At 32.0% G+C, this 26501-nt stretch overlaps 1 protein-coding gene across 2 annotated transcripts in view; it reads right to left on the bottom strand.

Annotated features, from left to right (window-relative positions):
• KLHL1 (kelch like family member 1) overlaps window positions 1–26501 on the bottom strand; it is a 425106-nt gene that overhangs the window by 286866 nt on the left and 111739 nt on the right. For both annotated transcript variants that reach the window (XM_079135882.1, XM_079135883.1), the window contains exons 2-3: window positions 20949–21131; window positions 6647–6783 (exon numbers count right to left, since the gene is read on the bottom strand). In XM_079135882.1, coding sequence (XP_078992008.1) covers window positions 6647–6783; window positions 20949–21131 — 320 coding nt within the window. The remainder of the gene's footprint in view (window positions 1–6646; window positions 6784–20948; window positions 21132–26501) is intronic.

Below are 26501 nucleotides of genomic sequence, written 5' to 3'. Positions count from 1 at the left end.
AAAATTCTGAAGAGAGTTTAGATGGTGAAGTCCAGGCTTAATATATTGATATGTACTTTTTAATATTAAATAAGAGCATAAAACATCTCAGTGCTTATGTGTGACTATTTATTTCATTCAAATGTTTAGCAGTAAGCAGAAGCTATCTTAAAATTCCTTTGCATTGTACCAAGACTTTAATTAACTTCAGCAGCACACAAGACTTTTTTTTTACAAATAAGTTAACTCTTCAGTGTGATTAAAGGTTTGCTATTTGGCAGTTTAATTTTCTACTCCTCTTTTTTAATACCACTACTAGATGGACAGCTTCCTTTATTTAAACTGTGTCCTTATCAGTTCTCTACAGGACCTGACACTTTGATAGTAACCTTGCATTTCCATCTCCCATATTTGTTAGAACTCTTAATTCCTTACCCATCAACGAACACAGTATATTTCCAAGAATGTCAGGATAGGAAGGATTATATAAAAGATAAACCAGGAAGAAATTTCTATCAGCAAGTTTCTATATAGTGAAAAAGTGCATCTTTTCAAATATATTTCTTCTTCTTTTTATACAATGTGATAGTAGATTTTTGACTTGGCTTGAAGTTCAAATATGGCTGTGCGCATACACATGTAAAATCAATATAGTAGCTCTGCTCCATTCTCTAGAGAGGAAAACTTGGCTTTGTATATCAAAAAGAATGTTTATATCAAAAGATAACAAAAGAGTTATTTTAAGTGCTAAATTGAAAGTTCATTAAAATTTAGTTATTGTGTAATTCAGCATATTGCTTTCTAGAATCCAATATACTGCATAGTACACAGTAGCCATATAGTAGCTTGTCATGTGTTCACAGGACAAGGACCATTACACACATTAATGTGTTCATATTATTGAGCACCTTTGCTATCTGCAGGAAACAAGCATTAGATTAGGAGGAATAATAAACCAAACCTAGAATGAGTCACTGCATAGCCACACAGCAGCCAATTCAAGCTACCTAAACTATTTTGACAGCAAGTTATGCCATTCCAATGAACTCCTATGTATCTGACACTCTACGAAAGGGCAGCAAAATAGTAGAGAATATACCACTCATTTTTTTGTTCTGCCATTCATATTCTAGTAATATGTTCATTGTCTTTCTATTGATCTTTGTCAGGTGCCTTTACTTCACTGACTGGGTGTATGAAGAACTCTATAGAGTTCTGAAAAACAAATATGTGTCTTCCTATTAATGGAAAAAATTTCTGATTTACCTCAAGATGAATTTTATCAATGCATACTAATGATATTTAATATGTTACTATAAAGATATTTTGGTCCTTCTGACTGCACAGATCTAATACAGAAAGTGTTCATCTGTATAATGTATGATGTTCAGGATAGAATACATCTGTATGTCTCTAACATCATAGGTGATTGGAAAGTAGAAAGATGCAAAACTGTAAAGCGTAATTATTCTTTTCTTGCCTGACTCCATGCTTTTAAGAATCTCCAACAGAATAACTTCAGAACAGCATTGACATTATTACACCAAATTAAAGACTTTACTATAGATAAATAAGATATTGAGTATGTTTTATAAATGAGTACACTACAGAAGATAAGCTCTGTTATGTATTGTAAAATACTCAAAATTTTACTTTTACTACCTTGGACAATATACAACTGAGAGTGATACCAAAATACATTGATTTTAATGCTTTTGAAAAAAATAGAGTTCTTTCATTATACCAGGCTTGAATAATTCTGAGCTCTATTAAATTTAACTTAAAGGTTTATGCCATTTTAATTTGTGTTGTAGTCACTTCAACTTAATTATTTAATCTTCTAGAATATACGATCCTCCTGCAATAAGAACTAAAGTGTTGTTAATAAGATTACTATTTAATTTAGAAAAATTGATATACAATATTAAAATTGAATATTCTCTAGATTATAAATAAGCTTTTAATTTAAAATTAAAGACATCAACTGTATAAGAGCCCTGCTAATAATACACATTGTTGCTTATATGAGCCTTTGTTCTCTACAAATGGGTAAGTTCACAAGCAGATTTCAGAAAACAGCAAATCAAACCAAATGGAAAATTTTAAAAGAAAAATTTTGAAATTACTTATACAGCTAAGTAAGAACTAGAAAAGGGCTATGACTTTCATAATTGTATATAAATTTATTTCTAAAGTGAGTATACAATTTTCATTTTTTTCCATTTTTGATATATGACAATGTATGAAAAAAATGACTGAATTATGCCATTATTAGGCAAAGAAGCAATTCTGATATTTCAGTAAGTGCTCATCTTTTTCTTATTATTGAATTATTACCTTGCATCTATCCAAAAATATTTTCTTTAATTTCTTGTTTTCTCTAACACAAAGAACTTAGTATTTTTTAATTTAAAATACTTAGTATTTACATTATAAATATTGATATTTTTCCTTAAAAATTATTTTTCTGTCTCATTGAAGAAAGCTTTTTTGTTGTTGCATTAGGATTGTAGTTTCAAATTGTAGTTGGGATAATTGCAAACATCTAATTGTAAAGAGTTTTGATTTAAATAATACGTTTTCTGTGCAAATGACATGAGTGAGTCATCAACTCAACTATCCAAGTAATGGCAAAGTGTCATCCATTATGTTTGTGTTGATTGTGCTCTGTGTGAATTTTTTTACTTACTAATTTGGTGAAAACTGGATAGTATAAATGTATGGAATACATCAAATAATGTATTAATTTCGTGAGAGGATCCAAAAATATTCTGCCAAATTATTTTGATGATTCCTATAATGACTACAACCTTCCAAATTCTTGATCCTTTTTTTCTCATGTCATTTGCTGGACAAGGAAAAACAAAGAGTTAAAAAGTAGGGTGTTTCCCATGTCTTAGTATACATAAATTTTTATTATAAAATCTATTTTTAAAAGATGACTCTTTTTTCTCCAAATAAAAGATTCTTGAACTCTATAATCACTGAAACTTATATCATTCAAAAATTCATTTCAAGCTACTTTATTCATTTAATTTCTAAGTGAATGAAATAGCTATAAATTGTCTTTTCTAATCTTATACTTGCCAGATTCTATGAGAAAAATTATCTGTTTAAATCATTTTAATGCACTCTGATCCATCTTCATTGGACACATTACTTCTATATCTAATAATTATCAATTCTTTTTTTTTTTTTTTTTTTTTTTGCAGTACTGGGGATCAAACTCAGGGCCTTGTGCTTGCGAGGCAAGCACTCTACCAGCTGAGCTATCTCCCCAGCCCAATTATCAATTCTTGATGAAGTTGATCCTCCTTAGTTGCTCCAAGTCTAGAAAACCTTAAACATTAAGAAAATATTCTGAAATGACTGATCCTTTACTAGCCTTCTGGTTCATTCAATTTTTTTCTCCTTTCTGAGATACATTTATTTTTTTTTTTTCCTCTTCAAACAGTCTTCCAGATCAGTTAGCTAGTTAGCTAACTAGTCACATATGCAGATATCCTCTATTCTTTCCTTGCTATACAATTTTTCACCTCATCTCTTCTAGTGTTATGATTTTATATTATATGTAGAAAAAAGGTATATATATTCTCACAGCTACAATTTTCTCCATAATACCACACAAATTATTTGTTCATCTATCACATTTCTGCAAACTCGCAATTGGAAATTTATTAACCACTAGGGGCAAATGTGTACAGGAGCAAAGGTCAAAGTGGCAGTGGCAGCTAAGAGACAGCTTTATATCCTGCTTGCCCTCTGTAAAGCAGAGCCCAAACTGGGTCATTACATTCAGCAGGAAGCTTTGAAACACCTTCCAACCCTGTGTAGCAGGATGCTGAGTGTTTTTTGACCTAGTTTTACACATAAGAAATGCAAGACCACCAGGGCACGGAGACTGGGTGTTAGGTCTGTGCCTCACTATGGCTAGAAGGATCCATAAAAGGTTAGCTTCATGATTCTTCCAGGTCTAGGAAACAATAATGTGATAATGTTTGCTGCAGTTTAGTTCAGAAGCAAATGCTCCTTTATACTACTGTTTAATGTTGTAAGCAAATTGAAATTGAATTGAGAAGGACTTTGCAATCCCCTCAGTTCCCTTAAACTTTTATAGGCTCTTTCCTGACTTTTGGTCTTGACCTTCCTCAGAGCATTTACTTTAGAAAAATTAGAATTATAAATTTTTCTCTACTCCTTTGCGATATGTTTTCAAAAGCCTTCTGTCAGTTTTATAACTCAATAATGGTTTTCCCTAAGAAACTGATAACCTTATCTTAATGATGTAAATCTTAGGGGAGATCAACTCTTCTATCTCTCAGTTTCTGTGGGAAGGAAGAAGTTTAGGAAGATATTGCTCCTAGTTTTGAAATTAACCCCATCACAAAGAAATGAGAAAGTTTACTTTTCCTTTTGTAAAGTCAGTTAGAGCAAACATAAATGATTGGAGTCCTTACTTTGAATGTAGAACTTAAAAATCTTCTCACCCTTTTGTAGAGATTGATTTGTTCTCCCTTATTGCAACAGCCTTGAAAAATGTCTTGCTTATATGTTTAACTATGTCTTCTTCAACTTTTTACTTTGTCAAATTATTACTCCAAAATTATGGGGCCAAAAAACTACTAAGTCTTTCATGGCATCAGTGCTTTGATAGTCTGCACTCAAAGAATCATGCATTTTCTCTGTTCCAAGAGTCTTCATTTACTGAGAATTGCATTAAAATGAGTAAGGTCCTCTCCCCAATAAGCAAAATCCTGAATGAGGACAGATTACGGCTGGTTCCATAGCCATTTGGCTCCTGTATCTTATCTTCACAATGCCATCAATTATTTCTGTCTTACCAGAAATGCTGGGAAAATACAGCTCCTTAAACAGGGGCCCTGCTGCATTGATAATCAGTTTCTATCTTGCATTTTTCTTCTAATCTCACAGGAGGATCAAGAATTCAAGCAGAATGAGCTACAAGACATCTCTAAAAACAAACAAATCATCAATTCACACTGTCTTTGCATCTCTCATGGTATTTGATTATATCTGTCCATCTCTTAGTAAACTTGAAGAGTTATGTTTTTCTAACTAATGCAAGTCTTGATAATGCTCCAGACAAGAGTTTCATGCTTTCTAAATTCCTCAACATTTCACATTATATCATATTTTCCCCTCATCTAAATCATCTCTTCACTTGGGCTGTGAGCTTCTGTAGAGCAAGACATGACTTATTTATTGGTTTGTTCTCCTGAGATGCAGCTAATACTTGTACATTAAATATTATCCAACAAATGTTTACTAAATTGGCAAAATTATTTGAATGCACAGAATATAATTGGGTGAATACCAATAGAATATGTTGATGTAGTAAGTCAGGGAAATAAAGTTTGAAAAATTCATATTCTCAAATCTAAGTATCTTTATTGTCCCTTTCAACTAAGTTTGTTATTATGTCCTTATTAAATGTTCTGTGAATGTTTTTACATTAAAACAACATATTACAAAGATAAAAACTCTTTGAAACCATCATTTCCAAAGGAAAAGACATTTAGATTCTCTTTCTCACCCTAATGCCATGAGCAAGTATGGACACAGATTCATATTTAACAATTAGTATGCTCACTGCTCCTCTTGAAAGTTCAGTCCATGGCTATTATCAAGAATAAATGCAACAATAAGTGTTGGCAAGGATATGGGGAAAAAGGCACACTCATACATTGCTGGTAGGACTGCAAATGGATGCAATCATTATGGAAAGCAGTAAAGAGATTCCTCAGAAAACTTGGATTGGAACCACCATTTGACCCAGCTATCCCACTCTTCAGTTTATACCTGAAGGACTTAGAGTCAGCATACTACAGTGACACAATCACATCAATGTTTATAGCAGATCAACTCACAATAGTTAAATATGGAACCAACCTAGGTGGCCTTCAACAGATAAATGGATACAGAAAATGTGAAATATATACACAACGGAATATTACTCAGTCTTAAAGAAGGAGGAAATTATGGTATTTGTCAGTAAATGATGGAACTGGAGAATATCATGCTAAGTAAAATAAACCAATTCCAAAAAACCAAAGGCTGAATGTTTCCTCTGATTTGTATTTGCTAATTCACCGAAGAGGGGGCATTAGGGAAGAATAGAGGTACTTTGGGTTAGACAGAGGGGAGTGAAGGAATAGGAGAGGGTATAAGGGTAGGAAGGATAATAGAATAAATCCAACATTGTTTTCTATGTGCATATATGGTTGCATGACAGATGTGATTCTACATCATGTGCAACCAGAAGAATGAGAAGTTATACTACATTTATTTATGATGTCAGAATACATTCTACTGTATTTTGTAATTGTTAATTAGAACAAATAAAAAATTAACAAAAATGTTCATTCCATCAACACTTTATTTATATAAGCCTGTTTAAATTCTTTGTGGAAGATAGGCTATGTCAACACACACACACACACACACACACACACACACACATATATATATAATTTCTGATCCCAGTAACAAATGAAAAGTAGTCTGAATTTCCCCCATTAAAAAGTCTTCAACTGAAAATTAAAATACATAGGTGAATCTTTTCTCTTGTGTTTTCAAAACTTTACTCAAAGGAAATGAGCTAAAATGCATAAAACATAAACTTGATGTTACAACTCTTTTCTCATACCTGTATATGCAAATTGGACAAGGTCCCAGAGGGCATTGGGGTCTATGCCTTCCATCTTAATTTCCTCTTGCTTGGCTTCACAAACATCACTTGTAAACATGGCGGCGAAATAGTCAGAGACGGAACTCAGAACAAGCCTGAAAGAGTCACAGGATCTAATTTAAGCCATGACCATAAAGCATGAAAACACTGTCAACCAGAATGCATTGCAGAGCACAAAGTCCATCATTAATCAATCAATAGATCAATGCATTATTTATTTATTGCCTCAGAATTTTTCTTTTAAAAACTGATTTAAGAAATCTTGCCCTTTTGGTCACGAAGCATTCTCCCATACTTTCTTCCATTGTTCTAAATTTGTTTTTCCTTTCACATTTAGAACATTAATCCTTTTGAATAAAAATCAACTTTTATTTCTGCCTACATACTGATCCAGTTTTGACCACACTAGTATCCCCATTCTATTAAGGTGCCACCTGCATCACAAATTCAAATCCTGAATATACATTTACCTGTCTCTGAGATTCCTATTATATTTTTTTTTTGCCATTTGCCTGTTATGCCATTGCAATAATCTTTTTTAATACCATGAGTCTACATCTTTAAAATCAATAAGGTAATTCTTTCTATTTAGTTTTCTTTTTATTTAAATATTATTGAAGTTTGATTCTTTCATCAATGAAGTTTCAAACTTTCTAAAGAAAGTTTTTAAAGCTCTTCTCAATAATCACAAAGGAACTCTGATTTAAAAAATCATTGATTTTTCCAATTTCATCTGGGGTAGGTTGGAACTTTTTAATATAAACCAACCAAACCAAAAGCATAATATCTACATATGTATTCATAATATCTTGTCTACTTTACTGTCAAATATAAAAGCTTTCCCTAATATTGAACTTTATAGTGTTGGTTCATTTCTATACGCTTTTCAGGTTGAGTGGCATTGCACATAATCTCTTCATTCTAATTCTACTTTTAGTGTTTAGTCTAGGTGGTAATAAATTATACTTTCCAAGTCTTAAAAGAAAAAAATCTAAATTTTTATTGAATAAAAATACCTTATATAAGACATTGCAGATGCATCTACAATATATTTTCAGAGAAATGAAATCTAGCCCGGCACTCAAAGGTATAGTAAAGAAAATTTTCCTAGTACTGATACTAGTTTGGTTCCAATAGAATGTTAGCTTTCTTATTCTTATCATTTTTTGTGTGTGATGTAATATGTCCCCCATTTCTAAATGTTTAGATTTTTTTCTCTTTTAGGATTTTACTAGTTTCATGATAATATGCATAAAGTGGATGTTGTTTAGATTTACTCTGTGTATGATTTCCTGAGCTTCCTAGAGTTGTGGGTAGATTGTCTTTTATCAAATTTTAAAACTGCTCTGCAAATAAATCCTCAGGTTTTAGCACAATTTGCTTTCTGACTCTTTCAAGGACTCAAATTATATTTCTGTCTCAACAATCAAGAATGCCTTTAATGCTCTGTGGTTTCTAGTGACTTGAATTTTTTAAAATCCCATTTGTTATTCTCCTTTGCTTTATCTATTATATAATTTTTCCTGTAAATGTTTAAATTATTTTTGTAGTTATTTTTATATACTTATCTGATCATTTTATCAGCAGAGTCATTTCTAGATCAATTGCATCAATTGGTTTTACTCTTGACAAGTATTTTCCATGTATTGAAAATTTTAATTGTATAACAGACATTGTTCCATCATCCCCCTAAATATTAGAAGCTATAAAGGATCATGACTTTAGTTTCTAGGGTTATTTTTTAAAAAGAGTTCTTTTGATTGTTTTGGTTGTTGGTTGGTATGTTCACACTTTTTTGATCATTTTAAAGAAAAACATATTTGGGTTTTCTGGTGATTTATTGCTGCTGGAGTCGGAATAAAGAGTTCCCACGAACTTTTTCCATCCTAAATGGAAATATAAATTTTAAAAATATTGGATAAAACGCATGACAATATATCTTTACTTATAAAGGAAAAAAAGTAAAAAAAAAAAAAAAAAGTACATGGTAGTTAAGAGGTGTATTTTTCACAGTTCTTTAGAGTTAGCAACTCAGAAACTTCCTTTTTTTAAGAGCAGGGTAGAGGAAATCAAGACATTTTTGAGGGATATCAGAGAAAGATCAGTCATTGATTGATAATGGAAGAAAGGAGAAAACAAGAAACTATGATCTGGAGGGACCAATATGAATTCTTTGTTTTTAACAGAAAAAGTACAGAAACTCCTATTTATTTTGCTGTGTGTGTGTGTGTGTGTGTGTGTGTGTGTGTGTGTGTGTGCGTGTGTGTAGATTAAGGATTTCTTGGAAGAAGAGCAGACTGTAGAGCAGGAAAAATGCAAAATGTGCCTGTGACTCCTTTTGTTCCAGAAGCTAAGTGCTCAAAACCAATACAAACAGGTCAAATGAACTAAATAAGATGCCCACCTCTGCAAGCAGAGCAAGAGTAAACTTTGAATGTGTTTCTTTAGCTTTCTTTTTTTCCACTAAGAATATTGTAAAGGTCATAAAAGAAGAAATGTCAATATCTCTAAGTCTTCATGATATTCTAGTAGGAAAATTTTTTCAATTACTTGTTTTGCATCTTTATGTATTTTAAATGTTTATCTTTTATATAATATAAGTGAAGCATGGTGAAATTTAATTTAAACAAAAAGGTACATTCCTTCTTTTAACTGAGAAAACTCCTTAGGTATAAAATGTATGTATTTACAAAGTCCCTTGTGGGACTTATGATTTTACGTATTTTAATATTAATGCCTAGAATGGCAACATGTTAGAAATACTTAAATTTATCAGTTCCCCATGCATTGGTTACTAAACATGCCAATTTTTTACATTCTCAAAGTTTGACAAAATGATTAAAACACAGATATAATAAAATATATATTACATACCAGTTAGATAAATCACTGTCAAGTGATTGGTTTTGTCTAAAACAGTAAATATAATACTATGTGAAAGAAACAAACTACAATTAAATGGGATAAATATGTTTCTTAAGTGTAAGAAGTATACTGACATAAAGTTAACCAGTTCAATCATAACACATAAAATCCATAACTGTAGGAAGGACACATCCTGTAGAGCAAAATATTGTGTGACCTATGTTATTTAATTTTAAATCATTACATACATATTCTCCATTTTCTATGACTTATAAAATATTGCTAACTCAGTGACAGAAAGGTAGAAAAATTTAGACTGCACTTAGATTTAGTGACACATAAGCTTTGAATTAGATTTTAGAAGAAGGATTTAATGCATAACAGAAATTAATATCTTTATATGGACATATTTGGCTTCCATCAATGCAAGAGAAGCAGAAGCAAAAATTGCATAAGTGAATATATGAATTCAACCACTTGGGAAAATCTCTTATTGAAGTCACCACAAATTTATTTTCTTACAAATCTATTAAACTTAATTTTTGTGATTTTGACATTGTTGACCTCCCATTCTTTAATTCATTTTTTTTTGACTAAAGCAGTACAGACTTTCTTCTCTCAACTTACCTCTGATTCAACAACTTCTCTCTGTTCTTACTAAGGGACCCTTTTGTTATCATGTGTATCTTTCAGGTCTCTGTACTTTGCCTTAACATTCAATATTAGTGAATTGTTGTTAAGCATCACAATAATTACTACTATGATAGTTTTAAATCTGACTTTGTATCTTAGATGCCTGTAGAAACTGGTCATCAGACATTCCGGTAGTGTTTCACTCTGTCTAGACTAAACTTAAAGTTCTCTTTTTTTTACATTTTCCTGTTTTTTATTGGTACACTGCCAAAATATCCAACATCCAGAACAGAAGTTAGGAACTTATCTTCAGGGAAACTTCTTCTAGCTCATTGCCTATATCATACATGACACAAAATCCATTTTTCTTTTTGTAGGGCTTGCTGTTGCTCTCCTTAGGAGGCACAGCCACGTCTCCAGGGGCAATGATGTTAGTACCTAAAAACAACAAGGCACCCCCTTTCAGAAAACTGCATTTGGCTCAAAAAGAGCAGCCATGTTCCTTGGGGGTTGACCTGATTCTGCTCCTCTCACTTCATCCTCCCCAGTTTTCAAACTCTGGATGGATTCAAAGGCAATGACTGCTAGAACCAGGGTATGAAGTCCTGCCCCCTGGCTTCAGGGTATAACTAAAAGCAGCAAGTCATGCTTCAGAGCCTGGAAATTAAAATGAAATAACGCTCCTTTCTTAATTTGTTCCTTCCTCAAACCTCTCCTGCTTCACTTTCTTCTAAGGGCACTCTGTAAATAAATCATGCACACCTGACTTCCAGGCTCAGGTTGTATTAATAGGGAACCTGACTTATGACACCATTTTTCAAAATATTTCTCAGTTCATCTCTTCATGTTCATAGAGCCCTCATTTCATGCCTGGATTAACTATAACAGCTTCACAGATCATTGGCTTGTTTCTGCTGGGCCTATCTTTCATGTATTTGTTAAAGTTGCACCATATTTCAAAGATAGCTTTCTAAATTATGATAGTCAGTCTACTGTTGTTGCTAGAAGAATTACTTCTCTACCTTAGATCGCCTGGTTTGGGATTCTATTTTCACTGTTACAGACTGCATAATGGGTGAAATTCATAATTTTTCTATGACACAGTTTTCTGAACTGTAAAAAAAAAATATGGGAAATATCGGAATTTCCCTTTCCCTTAAGACACATGCAAAACAATTTAGACAGAGCCTGGCATGTAATCAGTGCAGTACCTATTTTTTGGGGAGGAGAGTGGGAGTACTGGGGATCGAACTCAGGGCCCTAGACCACTGACCCACATCCCCACCCTGATTCTGTATTTTATTTAGAGACAGGGTCTCACTGAGTTGCTTAGCTCCTCACTTTTGCTGAGGCTGGCTTTGAACTCTGGATCCTCCTGCCTCAGGCTTCCAAGCTGCTGAAATTACAGGTGTGCACCACTGCACCTGGCAACACAGTGCATAAAAACAAGCATTATCATTTTTATTACTATTATCAACTTATTTATATTATTCCCCTCTTCAGTGGGGGTGAGGGTGTGGGGGAGTGAGAGAAAAATGAGGAACTTTGATTTTTGTAGAGGGAAATGAGAGGGAGGAGTGGGCATGTGTATGAAAGATGGTGGAATGAGGCAGACATCATTACCCTATACATGTATGATTATACAATGATATGAATCTACATCATGCACAACCATAGAAATGAAAAGGTGCACCCCCATTTGTGTACAAAGAATCAAAATGCAGGCTGTAAAACTAAAAAAAAAAAAATTAACAATTATTATAAAGAATCTATATTAGGAGTTTATCAAGATGGTGGACTAGAGGGTGACTGCATATCATGTCGCTCCAGGACTCAGGATTCAAAAAGAGGAGGTATTGAGAGACTTGGGACCTACTCAGAGTTGCCAGGTGAGTCTCTCCCACTAGGCCAACCTCCCTGGCCCCGGGCGGTAGCTTCAGACCATGGGTAGCATCTTGGAGGATGGCCACCCAGGGAGATACTTACGAGCAGAGCGAGGTTCCCCGGCCCAGGAGGTTGGTTCAGATCCCTGGAAACGTTGTAGAGGAGGGCTGCACAACAAAACTTTTAGGCGGAGAGCTGCCCACAGAGACTTCCCCACAGGGTGAGTCTTCCCTGCTGGGCGAGGCTTTCCCACAGGAGCGGTAGAACCGGTGACCCAGGCCAAGACCAGACGTGCCCCAGCCCGCAGTCTAGTCCCCTTCTGGTTGACCATTGGTCAACAAGTGGAGGCGCCTCTGCCCACTAGTAGGGAATATACCCCACTGAAGGCCACCACCCCTGAGCGGCAGCTTCCTTGTGGATAACTGCATTATCAAGTTCCACCAAGACTTCAGGCTACTGAAAGCTAGGAGGTGAGTTAATGGAAATCTACAGGGACACTATAAGTCAATAGGGGAAATCTGCAATAACTCAGAGTTTCATTACTACAGGGGAAGATACCTGAGCAATATGAGAAAACAAGGGAACACAATGTCTCAAACAAACCTAGATGCTACATAAATAAAATCCAATAACAGCATAGCAGAAGAAATGTCAGAAAGGGAGTTTAGAATGTACATAATTAAAATGATCAGAGAAGCAAACGATGAGAGGAAAGAGCAAATACGGGCTTTGAATGATCGCAAAAATCAACAGTTAAAACAGCAAATGCAGGAAGCAAAAGGTCATTTCAATAAAGAGATAGAGATACAATAAACAGAAATTCTAGAAATGAAGGAAACAATAAACCAAATTAAAAACTACATAGAAATCATAACCAACAGGATAGAACACCTGGAAGACAGAACCTCAGACTTTGAAGACAAAATATTTAATCTTGAAAACAAAGTTGACCAAACAGAGAGGATGGTAAGAAATCATGAACAGAAACTACAAGAATTATGGGATATTATGAAAAGGCCAAATTTAAGAATTATTGGGATTGAGGAAGGCACAGAGAAACAAACTAAAGGAATGAACAATCTATTCAATGAAATAATATCAGAAAATTTCCCAAATTTGAAGAATGAAATGGAAATTCAAGTATAAGAGGCTATAGACTCCAAATATACAAAATTACAACAGACCCACACCAAGTCACATTATAATGAAAATACCTAACATACAAAATAAAGACAGAATTTTAAAGACTATGAGAGAAAAAAAATCAAATTACATTCAGGGGAAACCAATATGAATATCAGCAGATTTTTCAACCCAGACCCTAAAAGCTAGAAGGGCCTGGAACAACACTTTTCAAGCTCTGAAAGAAAATGGATGCCAACCAAGAATCTTACACCCAGCAAAACTTACCTTCAGATTTGATGATGAAATAAAATACTTCCACGATAAACAAAAGCTAAAAGAATCTACATAAAGAAAGCTGACACTATAGAACTTTTTCAGCAAAATATTCCAGGAGGAAGAGATGAAAAACAACGATGTAAATCAGCAAAGGGAGGAACTACCCTAAAGAAATAGCCAAATAAAGGAGAAACCAAGTCATGTTAAAAAACAAAAATGAGCCAAATGACCCGGAATACAAATCATATCTCAGTAATAACCTGAATGTTAATGGCCTGAACTCATCAATCAAAAGACATAGACTGGCAGATTGGATTAAAAAGAAAGATCCAAGAAAGATCTATGCTGCCTGCAAGAGACTTACCTCATAGAAAGAGATACTCACAGACTAAAGGTGAAAGGATGGGAAAAACATACCATGCACTTGGACTCAGCAAAAAAGCCGGAGTATCCATCCTCATATAAGATAATGTGGACTTCAAGCCAGTTAGTCAGAAGGGATAAAGAAGGACATTTCATACTGCTTAAGGGAAGCATAAATCAGCAAGACATAACAATCATAAATATCTATGCCCCAAACAGTGGCTCATCCATGTACGTCAAAAAATCCTTCTCAATTCCAGGAACCAAATAGACCACAACACAATAATACTGGGTGACTTTAAAACACCTCTCACAGCACTAGACAGATCATCCAAACAAAAATTGAACAAATAAACCATAGATCTCAATAACACAATCAATAATTTAGACTTAACGAACATATAGAGAATATACCATCCAACAAAGAGTGAATACATTTTCTTCTCAGCAAAACATTGATCCTTCTCTAAAATAAATCATATATTATTCCATAAAACTACTGTTAGCAAATACAAGAAGATAGAGATACTACTTTGTATTCTATTAGATCATAATGGATAGAAATTAGAAATAAATGACAGAATAAAAAACAGAAACTACTCCAACACCTGGAGATTAAATAATACACTATTATATGATGAATGGATAACAAAAGACATCAGGGGGGAAATAAAAAAATTCATAGAGATAAACAAGAACAAAGATACATCATATCAAAATCTCTGGGACACTATGAAAGAAGTACTTAGAGGAAAATTTATTTCATGGAGCGCATTCAATAAAAGAAGAAAAAATCAACAAATAAATGACCTAACACTACAGCTCAAAGACATAGAAAAAGAAGAACAGAGCAACACCCAAAGTAATAGAAGATAGGAAATAGTTAAAATCAGAGCTGAAATCAATGAAATTGAAACAAAAGAAACAATAGAAAAAAATGACAAAATAAATACTTGGTTCTTTGAAAAAATTAACAAAATTGATAAACCCTTAGCCACAATAACAAAGATAAGGAGAGAGAGAACTCAAATTACTAAAATTCAGAATGAACAAGGAAATATCACGACAGACACCACTGAAATACAAAACATAATCAGAAGCTATTTTGAAAATCTATACTCCAAAAAAATAGAAAGTCTCGAAGACATCAACAGGTTTCTCGAGACATTTGAATTACCTAAACTGAACCAGGAGGACATACACCATTTAAATAGATCAATTTCAAGTAATGAAAGAGAAGAAATCATCAAAAACCTACCAACAAAGAAAAGTCCAGGGCCAGATGGGTTCTCAGCCGAGTTCTACAAAACCTTTAAAGAAGAGCTCATTCCAATACTTCTCAAAGTATTTCATGAAATAGAAGAGGAGGGAACCTTCCCAAACTCATTCTATAAAGCCAACATCACCCTGATACCTAAATCAGACAGAGACACATCAAGAAAAAAAAGTTTCAGACCAATATCCTTAATGAACATCGATGCAAAAATTCTCAACAAAATTTTAGCAAATCGCATACAAAAATATATGAAAAAGATAGTGCACCACCATCAAGTGGGTTTTACCCCAGGGATGCAAGGTTTGCTTAACATCCAGAAATCAATACATGTAATTCACCATATCAACAGACTTAAAGTCAAGAACTCCATGATTATTTAGATAGATGCAGAAAAACCATTTGATAAAATACAGCATCCCTTCATGCTCAAAACACTAGAGAAAAGAGGGATAATGGGAAAATTCCTTAACACTGTAAAGGCCATCTATGCTAAGCCCATGGCCAATATCATTCTAAATGGTGAAAACCTGAAAGCATTCCCCCTAAAAACTGGAACAAGGCAGGGATGCCCTCTTTCTATTCAACATTGTCCTCGAAACTCTAGCCAGAACAATTAGACAGACCAAGGAAATTAAAGGGATACGAATTGGAAAAGAAGAACTCAAAGTATCCCTATTTGCCGAGGACATGATTATATATTTAGAGGAATCAGAAAATTCCACCCAAAAATTTTTAGAATTCATAAGTAAATTCAGTAAAGCAGCAGCATATAAAATCAATGCTCATAAATCTAATGCATTTTTATTCATAAGTGTAATGAATCCTCAGAAAGAGAATTTAGGAAAACTACCTCATTCACAATAGCCTTGAAAAAAAGAAAATACTTGGGAATCAATCTGAGGACAGAGGTGAAAAATCTCTATAATAAGGACTACAGAACACTAAAGAAAGAAATTAAAGAAAACCTTAGAAGATGGAAAGATCTCCCATGGTCTTGGATAGGTAGAATTAATATTGTCAGAATGGACATACTATCAAAAGTGCTATGCAGATTCAATGCAATTCCAATTAAAATCCCAATGAAGTACCTTACAAAAATGGAGTAAGCAATTATGAAATTCATCTGGAAGAATAAGAAACCCAGAATAGCTAAAGCAATCCTTAGCAGGAAGAATGAAGCAGGGCATATTACAATGCCAGAACTTCAACTACACTACAAAGCAATAGTAACAAAAATGGCATGGTAATGGCACCAAAATAGACAGGTAGATCAACGATACAGAATACAGGACACAGAGACAAACCCAAATAAATACAGTTTTGTCATACTAGACAAAGGTTCCAAAACCATGCAATGGAGAAAAGATAGCCTCTTCAACAAATGGTGCTGGGAAAACTGGAAATCCATATGCAACAGAATGAGACTAAACCCCTATCTCTCACTCTGCACAAAATTCAACTCAAAATGGATCAAAGACCTTGAAGTCAGAGGCCCTGTATCTTATAGAAGAAAAAGTAGGTCCAAATCTTCAACATGTCAGGTTAGGATCAGACTTCCTTAACATGACTCCCATAGCACAAGAAATAAAAGAAGAATCAATAAGTGGGATAGATTCAAACTAAAAAGCTTTCTCTCAGCAAAGTAAACTATCAGCAATGTGAAGAGACAGCCTACAGAGTGGGAGAAAATCTTTGCCACTCATATTCTAATAGAGCACTAATTTCCAGAATATATAAAGAACTCAAAAAACTACAAGTATACAAGTAACCCATCTGACAAATGGGCTAAGGAAATGAACAGACACTTCACAGAAGAACATCTACAAGAAATCAACAGATATATGAAAATATGTTCAATATCTCTATTTGAAGTATGAGTTGTCAATAATAAATTATACTGGGTTATTTGTGAGAAATCTATATTTATCTTAGAATTTCTATGGAGACTGAGATCATAAATGAGTTCAGAATTTTGATTATCTTCATTGCAAAGAATATATTAATGTGTTACCTAAACAAAGCTAGTTATTATTATTTCAGTTCTTACCTATTTAAATCAATAGTAGTGATAAATTAATATACCAATATAGACATGGCATTTTATAAATGGATTGAAAATAGTGACTTAAATAAAGTTAGAAACTCATATACAACATAATCAGTACATAAACAAAGGATTTTATAATGGGTAGTCCTATAATGGAAAATTTATTAAATATAAATTTATTTCAAAGTTTTGAATGATGTGATAATAATATAAATTAAATATATATGATTTTTATGAATGACTATGTAATGACTACTTATATTAGCTTGTGATGTCTTTCCTGAACGAGCAGTGGACCTTAAACAAATTATTTATTTTTACATTATTTGAAATTCTGTATTTCAAACACACATTTTCCAGTGCTAGTGGTTACAATATGATATATAATTTGCCTGAACATAACACTTGGCTGTATTAATCAAAATGCAGGGGAAACTTTTAAAATTCATTTGTTTGTTTCCTACTTATATGATAATTATTTGCTTTAAGCCAATAGCTAGTTTTACATAGTTACAATTTTTCATTGTGCAAATGTATAAAAAGATGGTATAATATACCTACAATTATTCAAAGCAGGGCTTGCCATTTTTAGGTTTCCCACAAATACTTTTCATATATTTGTTAGTATTTATTTAACTTATAATTCTAAGGATGCCAATTATAATATATTGCTAAAATTTTAACCATAATGCTGTCTAAAAAATTAGTTGAGAAGCCATTACACCCTCATGACTGAGATGGATCCAGCACTCTGGATTTCCACATAACCAAAGCCCAAGTCAGAGTAAATTCAGAATGTACCAACTAATCTCTAACTAGGCCAGTATTCCTCCCTAACCAGTCCAGTACTTCTTTTCTTCTTTCCAGGAATACCTTATAAAAGTTCTCCTTCCAACCCTTTGGTGAGGCTTTGATTGGTGAAGTGTTGTCTGTTCAAATAAACTTAATGTGCCTAAGTCTATTTTGAAGACAATGTGAAATATTATACATAAAGGAGAACCACATACCATATTGCTTAAAAATGGCTCAAATGAAAAAAGAAAATATCAAGTCATGTCTAATAAGACTTGACTAAATAATGTAAATTATGTCACTGCTCTCTTCTTTTGTTTATTTTTATTTGAATTGCATTTTTTTCTATTTGTTATTTTTGGTTAAACATGACAGTAGAGTATATTTTGACAATTTATACAAATATGGAGTATGTCTTATTCTAATTAGGATCCCAGTCTTGTGACTGTACATGAGGAAATCCATATGGTGCAGAATCAAATTCACCCCCTATCTCTTACACTGCACAAAACTCAACTCAAAGTGGATCAAAGATCTAGGCATTAGACCAGAGATACTGTATCTTTTCTTTAACAATAAACATTTTATGTGTTATTCTTTTTTTAATCACAAATAATTTATTATTCTGTTAGAGTTGATACAGATTTAAATAGCAACAAAGTACACAGTAGTGGAAAATTTGCACAGAACCTATAAGCATTTCAATCACAATAAGGTTGTCTATGCTTTATCTGCTCAAACTTGATGTCCATTTTCTGTGTTATTCTTTTGAGTTGATTATAGGCCCCTTGTCCCCTTAAGCCAATATATATAAACATGCACATATTACAACATTGAATATTTCTCTCAACAACAATGAAAAGTAATTATTCTCTTGCAAATGATAATTCAATTTCAGAATATTTGAAAAACAAATATGAATAGTATATTATAGAAAGATCAGACCCTACATGACCTGGATTATTTATTCAGTGTCAAACATTCTTTTCCAGACTTGGCAGCTGAAAGCAGCCACTCGGGGAAGGAGGGCATTGGGAGGTGCTACTTGAGGGGCACAGTGTCTGTTGGTGGAGACAGAAGCTCCGGAAACAGTGGTGGTTGCACGACAACTAATGTACTTGATGCCACTAACCATGCATGGTTATAATGCTAAAATGTGTATCTTTATTTTGCATAAAAATATTTTTTTCAAAAAGACATTTGTTCAAAGAAAAATAATTATGAATTTGTGATTTTATGTCATGTGTTTAAAGTACCAACATTTATGACAACAATACTAAGGACAAGAAAGAAGTGAAAGTGTACTGTTTGAAGGCTTTTAAGAACTGTTTGTGAGGTGACCCAGGAACAATGAGGCTTGTACCCTTGCCTCTGCCCGAATGGCCTGCTGGGTGCTGTGCTTGCTCAGTGTTGGACAGACCAGTGTTCTCGGCGCAGCACAGTGTCCTGAGTAAGACAGCATTGCTAGGAAACTGGCGAAGCCCAAATTTAGGCCAGTAAAGAAAAGAAAGTGGGTTGATAAAGAAATCATCCAAAAGGCAGAACAGGAAAGGAGGGACCAAGAACAAATCGATACAGGAGTGGCAGGGTGGCGTGTTTAATCTCAACCACACAGTTCCATTAAATGTGAACAGTCTAAAACTGAACCTAAAGTAAAAAAAAAAAAAAAAGTTCTTTTCCAGATATTTCCAAATATTGAATATGATTCAGTCTCTGCATTTTACCATGATTTTCTGAACTCTTTTTAGTAGTCCACACGTGGATATGTGTGTGTATGTATATTTGTTTATATACAGCTATAATTATAGATGTTTAAAATTCTAAATATAAATACAAACAGATATTTATATAAATAAAAATAATACCATTTAATTTTTAATATATGGGGAGGAGAATATTGAAATATTTTCTGACTTGGATAATTTAGTTTTTCTGTTAATTCATTAGCATAAAATATGATATACAGACAACCTAAAACTTTTTGTACACATATAGTCATTCCTCAGTATCTGCAGGGAATTGTGTCAAGGAACCTCAAATCTACCAAACTCCAAGGATGCTCTCTCTGGTCTTTTATATAAAATTTTGCAGTATTTTCATATAACTTATACATATCATTCCAAAATTTTAATTGATTAATAGATCAATGATAATCTTAATATAATGTAAATGCTATATTTATATAGAAATGTATTTTTTATGGATAATGACAAGGAAAATATTCTGTAAATATTTAATATTTATGCAATTTATAATTTATGACCCATGGTTACTTGGCACCAACAGATATGAAGGCAAGACTGAATTTGGTTATTTAACCTAGACAATATTCGACTTAAAATTCTTTTCTCACTTAAAATGAAAAAGAATTAGAAAAAATAAGTAGAAAATCACCATCCAATTTAATGAATTTTCAAAAGGAAACTGATAAATTTGCAGAGTACAGAATAAGTAGATATTTAGTAACTTGGAATTATCAATAAATTTTTTGAAGAATACTGAAAAGTATTAGCTTTAAAACATGTTGGGTTTAATAATTTTGGTATCCTATAAGCTAATTTTAATAAATGTAAAATATGGATTATGAGATCAACCTTGAATTTTGTCATTAAAACAAGCAATATATATCCAGTGACCTGATTTTTAAAAATTCTGGTAGAATAATATACCTCATTTCAAATTTTAGGCATATTTCTTAAATTATATTTTAAGTTAGTATGATTTTGAGTTACAAAAGAAGACATTTTTTCTGTAAAGTTATCATCAGTGTTATATGTTATTAACTCAGTTTGTTCTATTTCATAAAGAAGATGGCTTGCTATAAAAAATGATATTATAACTTTCCCCCAAAATAAAGAATAAAAATGACAAAATTCCAAGATTTCTTAGAAATGTTGGTTCTTATTCCCATAATCATAAGTGTATTCTGCAATCTTCCTATCAGTCAATCAAGTTTAAAGCTATGAATGCATATTTCCAATAACAACAAACTATTATACCTATGTGCAGGTATCTTTCGGTTCCCAACAATCAGGATAACATCACAGAGTTGCTGCTGCTTCAAGTAACTCTCCATCTTTCTGAAGGTTTGCTCAGCATGGTGAACAGCTTGATAGAATTCTTCAGAGCAACTGGAGTCCAAATCACTTTGTGGAGTCAGAGAATGGCTGGTTGATGAGAGCCTGTAAATCACAGACACACGAGATTTTGTTTATACAAAGTTGTAGATTCTTTTTAGAAAGTTTTAGAAGAAAAAATCCAACTGAAACTATTTTCAAGATATTTTATGAAAATTCAGTGAAACAAGTCTGAAAAATCTAATGTGGGTTAAATGATTTGAAGGAGGATGCAATAAATGATTTGAAAACTTTCCGTTCTGTTTTGTAAAAAAAAAAAGACTTTCAAAGAGGCTTTCTGTATTTATTAGCATATTAAGTTAGTAAATCTGAAATTGTTAAGGTTTATTCTAAAATCAATTAACAAGAAAATATTAAAACATGGTGCAGAAAATGTGTTATATGTACACAATGGAATCCTTTACACTTATAATAAAAAACGAAATCCTGTAATTTGACCCAGCAATGATGAACTCGAAGGACATAGTGTTTAGTGAAATTATCAGAATAAGGAAAAGTATAGGTCATTATCTCTTCCTAAACATATTTTCCAAAATCTGAAGTACAATATTAGCAACCCCCCAAAAAAATGTTAAAAAAGTAAATGAATCACAACTAATTGTAATTAATTGATTCACATTTTAATCACATAAAGCCACCAAACACATTTGTTTTTCAAACACCACATATGATTGAAACTTTTATCTGTTTGAGATTCAGAATGAGATACATTAACACTACTCCTAGACCATTTTTATTTAAGTTCTTTTCAGTATGCTGTAAACAAACAAATAAATGAACCCATAATTGCAAGATTAAAAAAATTATTGATATGTCAAAAAAGTGTTTGCGAACAAAGAAAAATGTATCTACTGAGAATCTTACAAATATGAATTCATTAAAATTACATGAGTTCTCTGTTATCTACAATTTTTGTCTGCGCAATATGGTTATTTTTATCAGACTTTACAAATTTTCCTTTAAATATTTGAAACTAATACAAGGTTTTGCTATCCCATATGTTTGTCTTCCACACGTTTTCAAATTACAACCCCAGAATATGGTCATTTCTCAGCACATATTCTGTGAATCAGGTTCAGGCAAATGTAGCAAGAATAGCAGAATTTATGCACACATTAACACATTGAACAGAAAGTCATGGGATGTCTGCAAGGTACATTTTTAAATCTAGAACAAACATATCATTTGTTCTTAGGTACCTAAGGAAAATGGAGTCAGGTAGGTTGCCAAGAAATAAAAATTGCCCCAAAAGAGACCTGGGTATTTCTGGTATGGTACCCAGAATGTATCAATAGGGTCTAAAATTCAAGATAATAGGGACAATCTGGCAGAATGACTCCAAATTATTTCTCATAGGGGGCTTGGAACAAAGGGCATATGTAGATATGGGAAATAATCCATTATATTTATTACCCAGAAATCAAATAAAATACATAAGGCAGAAAGTTATACACTCACTAAAATATTCATAATTTATAAAATGTTACCAAGAAAATAATCTACCATGCTTTATCTTTAAGTCATCCAAGATGTAGTGGATAAAATATTAAGACAAATACTGAAAGAAGTAGAATCTTACAATTTTAGAACTTAGACTTTAGAAATAAAAGAGTTTAGTATTTGATAGGATTTATTCAGTCAAAAGGTTAATTACTGTCATGATAGAAACTTCTTTTATCTAATAAAAATACATTTGAGCCTTTTCTAAAAATTTTTTGAAAGTAATTTAAAAGAATAAATATTAAAAGATTGAAGATTAGAAAATAGCCTCCAAAACTTTTCTTTTTCATCTGAATTCAAGTTTTCTCCTAGACTTGTTTTCTTTAAGTTCTCATGTTTTGAGCTTACCCATATTTTATCTGCGAATAAGTCACTTTTCTTCAAGGTCATCCAATCTGTCACACAAATGGTTATATTGGTTTGACTTGATTTTCTCTTGCACATTTCCTCATAAATCATTTCCTGATCTCAAACTTGGGTAGAATTCATTCTCTTTGACCTTTGTTTCAAGATGGGATTTAAAAATGAGTTTCCACATCAGATCACTCATGATTTTTAAACTAAGCTTTAATATTTAACTTCATTCTATCATATAACCAGTCTTTTTAATTTAACAAATAAGACCTTAAAAGTTTAAAATATATGGAAAATGTCTTTAACACTGTTTCCTATTTGTAGTAATAACAACTAAATGATTTCTTTAACAATATTTCCTGTTAGTATTAAATTAAATGACAAAATAAAATTGTATGTAGGTTTTTGTTTCCCTTGAGTGATAATAATCAGATTTTGTTTGAAAAAATATATTAAAGAACATTTCTGTAATATCAAATAAAAGAATTGCCCACATTTATACAGTCTTGGGCAAGGACCTGACTACAGTGAAAGATGGGTAGACTGAAGTGAAAAAACCTGTTTTAATCCAGAAACTTAGTATATATTTCACGTAATGTATATTGTTTCAGAATGTTTAAAATGATTAAATATTTTATTTGAGGCACATTTTTTAATTATAAACTATAAAGTCACTATTAAAAAATTAAAGTTCAAAAAGTCACCAAAAATAAAGAGAAAAAAATTTAAATAGATAAATGAATAAACCACTTTGCAAGGCAATATTAAATAATAAAAACATCATCTTAACATATCAGTATCAAAGCACAAACCAGTGTTCATAATAAATGCTTAGTTATGCTGAGCACACTAATTTTGATTCTTTTAATAACTCCCAAGAGGGAGGTTTAGATACAGGATACATGATGATAGATAAAGTTTAAGCAGCAGGTACTGCTACTTAGAACCAAGAAAAATGAATAGAGCCTTTAATGTTGCTTCTGGGTACAATTCTATTTCATAAGATAATTGAAATTTTAAGTAAGTCTTTTTGTCAGAATATTATGACACATGCACACATGCACATATATACACAGATGGGTAGGGTAGAAAAATAAAAAAAGGTATGACTTATGAACCAAAGAAAAGTTTATATATTCTTGATATACTGGTAGGTTCTGGATCTCAGTGTGTTTATAAAATGGAATATGATTTTTAAAAACTCCTCATATGACAATTATAGAAATAAAGTATATATTTTAAATCACTTTTAATATAAGGTTAAAGTTTATTTTTTCAAAGAAACACTGGGTATGAAAATGTAGATACATATATTATATGTACATATCGGTATGTGCAACATGTTGCTTAAAAAAAGGTCTAACAAATATTCTCACAAAAACAATGTGTTTGTTGTTTCTGCTTTAAAATTTAAAAATTGATAGTGTGTAAAGATCCTTATTTTGTACTTAAAGGATTTTTAAATGTTTGAAACTACAAAATTTACATAAATATTTTTAAGAACTGTAAACTCAAAGAAAATTGGTGGCAGAACGATCAGAGTGGTTGACAAACTACTTTTAGATACTGAAAATTTTCACACACAAGAAAAGGTAAGAATTCTAGGAAGTAACTTCTCAGAAGGAAATTCTTGCAATGCAAAATGTGATAAAATTATAAAAGTGCTTCTAATATAATGTAGTCCATAATTGATAGATAAATGACTGATTGGGCAACACCCATGCATCTCATTTTATCTTTTCCCTTACTACTTTTTTATCAGTGCACCTAAAATTTTAAAATCAAATGAATTTTGCTTTGACAACTGATATTAAAATTAACCTTGAACATACAATTGCCATTAATTTATAATACCATGCTAATTATCTTGTCAATTGTTTTATTGTCATGGAATGTTGGAAAAAATGTTCATATGAAAATAAAATAATTTTATGCTGGTAAGAAATAGTGAAAGTTATCTAAATCTATACATTCAGAAGTGGATTTCCTCCCCAAAATTCTCCTTCCCAAATTCCAAGTTATTGAAAATAATTTAATTTTGAGTAAATAGAACATCAAAGGAGAGGAAAACAAGGTTATATCAAGATATTCAAGATAGATTTAATAGCCTAAAATTTTTGACACAGTAATTACTTGTGAAAATTAAGAATTAACATTAATAAAAATCTTAATTTGATTATTGTTAATGTTTCATAATAAAAAAGGATTTTGTAGTAGATGGTTTATACCAAATAAAATTTTCAAGAGGAATGGACTAGTCTTTTGTAAGAAGATGAATAAAAGAAAAAAAAAACGTGCATATACCTATACTATAACCTATTTAAATTCTTACAAATTGTTTATCATGTATCACTCTAAAATAAATTATTCTTTCAAATCCCTGAATTCTTACTAGAAATGAATTATGTTAATACTATTCTAGTTCATCATTCACAAAGTATCTCTGGTCAAAAGAAAAATAACTATCAAACACAAAATATTTTTCTTCTTCAAATGAACTACTTAGAAGTAAAATGGCAATTACCTGTCTTGGGAAAACAGAAATTCTAAGACAAGTGAATATTACCTTATTTATTTTATCTGATACAATAATAAAAGGAAAATATTTCCTCACAGCAATTACTGAGATGAACCAGATAAAACTTCAAACTGATTCTGAAGTACATTAATGAAATTTGTTTTATTTACATTTTCAGCTATTCAAAAAAACTACATTTTGTCTTGTTAATGAATTATCAGAAAATGAAAGCTTTCACATAATATAATCTAAGTCCAAGGAAAGGGAAAAAGGTAGAAACAGAAGAAAGAAAGAAAATTGCTAAAAGTATCTCCTTTCCTCCACTGTTCTACCTAATGATAATTAAGGACCTGTTGGCTAACACCAAGATGTGCTTTGCCAGAATATGAAATGTATGTAAATGATTTATTTAAACTATACAGATAGAAGTAGACATATACGGATAGCTATAATAAAATATTATACAGATATTCATACATACAGATATCCTTGGAGTCTAAAATTTTCGAAATAATAGAAATAGAGAACTTCTATTAGAAGATAGTTTTTAAACAGAAAAAACTGCTGCTTAACTAAACAAAGTACAGTGAATATTTTATTTCCAATTTGAACTATACAAATTTTTCATTAAAAATCTTGCTGAAAAAGTTATTTCTAAAATATATTATAAAATAATAGAAACAAAGCACTATTTTCTTTCTCCCCCTTCAACGTACATAATTATCATTGAGAGAAACAATGGCAGCAATCAGATAATACAAACCCAGGTTTTTCTACATCTTTCTAGTCTTTCCAACCTTTCCAGCCTATTCTTAAAAACAATTAAGATGTCTTCCTTTGTATTTAAGAGTTGACCTAAAGTACACATTAAGGGTTCTTTATGTCATGATATTTTGTCTCCTCATTCAGATGGGAGCAGGAGCAGAATGTGGTGTGATATTTTCATACCGTAAACTAAAAAGGATTTTACATATAGAGTATTTGACTTAGCTCTGTAGAAAATGTACTTGTAATATTATTGATATGAGAGCTGCAGTTCTAGA

This window comes from Sciurus vulgaris (assembly GCF_902686455.1).
Source record: "Sciurus vulgaris genome assembly, chromosome: 4".
Classification (NCBI taxonomy): domain Eukaryota; kingdom Metazoa; phylum Chordata; class Mammalia; order Rodentia; family Sciuridae; genus Sciurus; species Sciurus vulgaris.
This window is presented reverse-complemented; position numbering and strand designations above follow the sequence as displayed.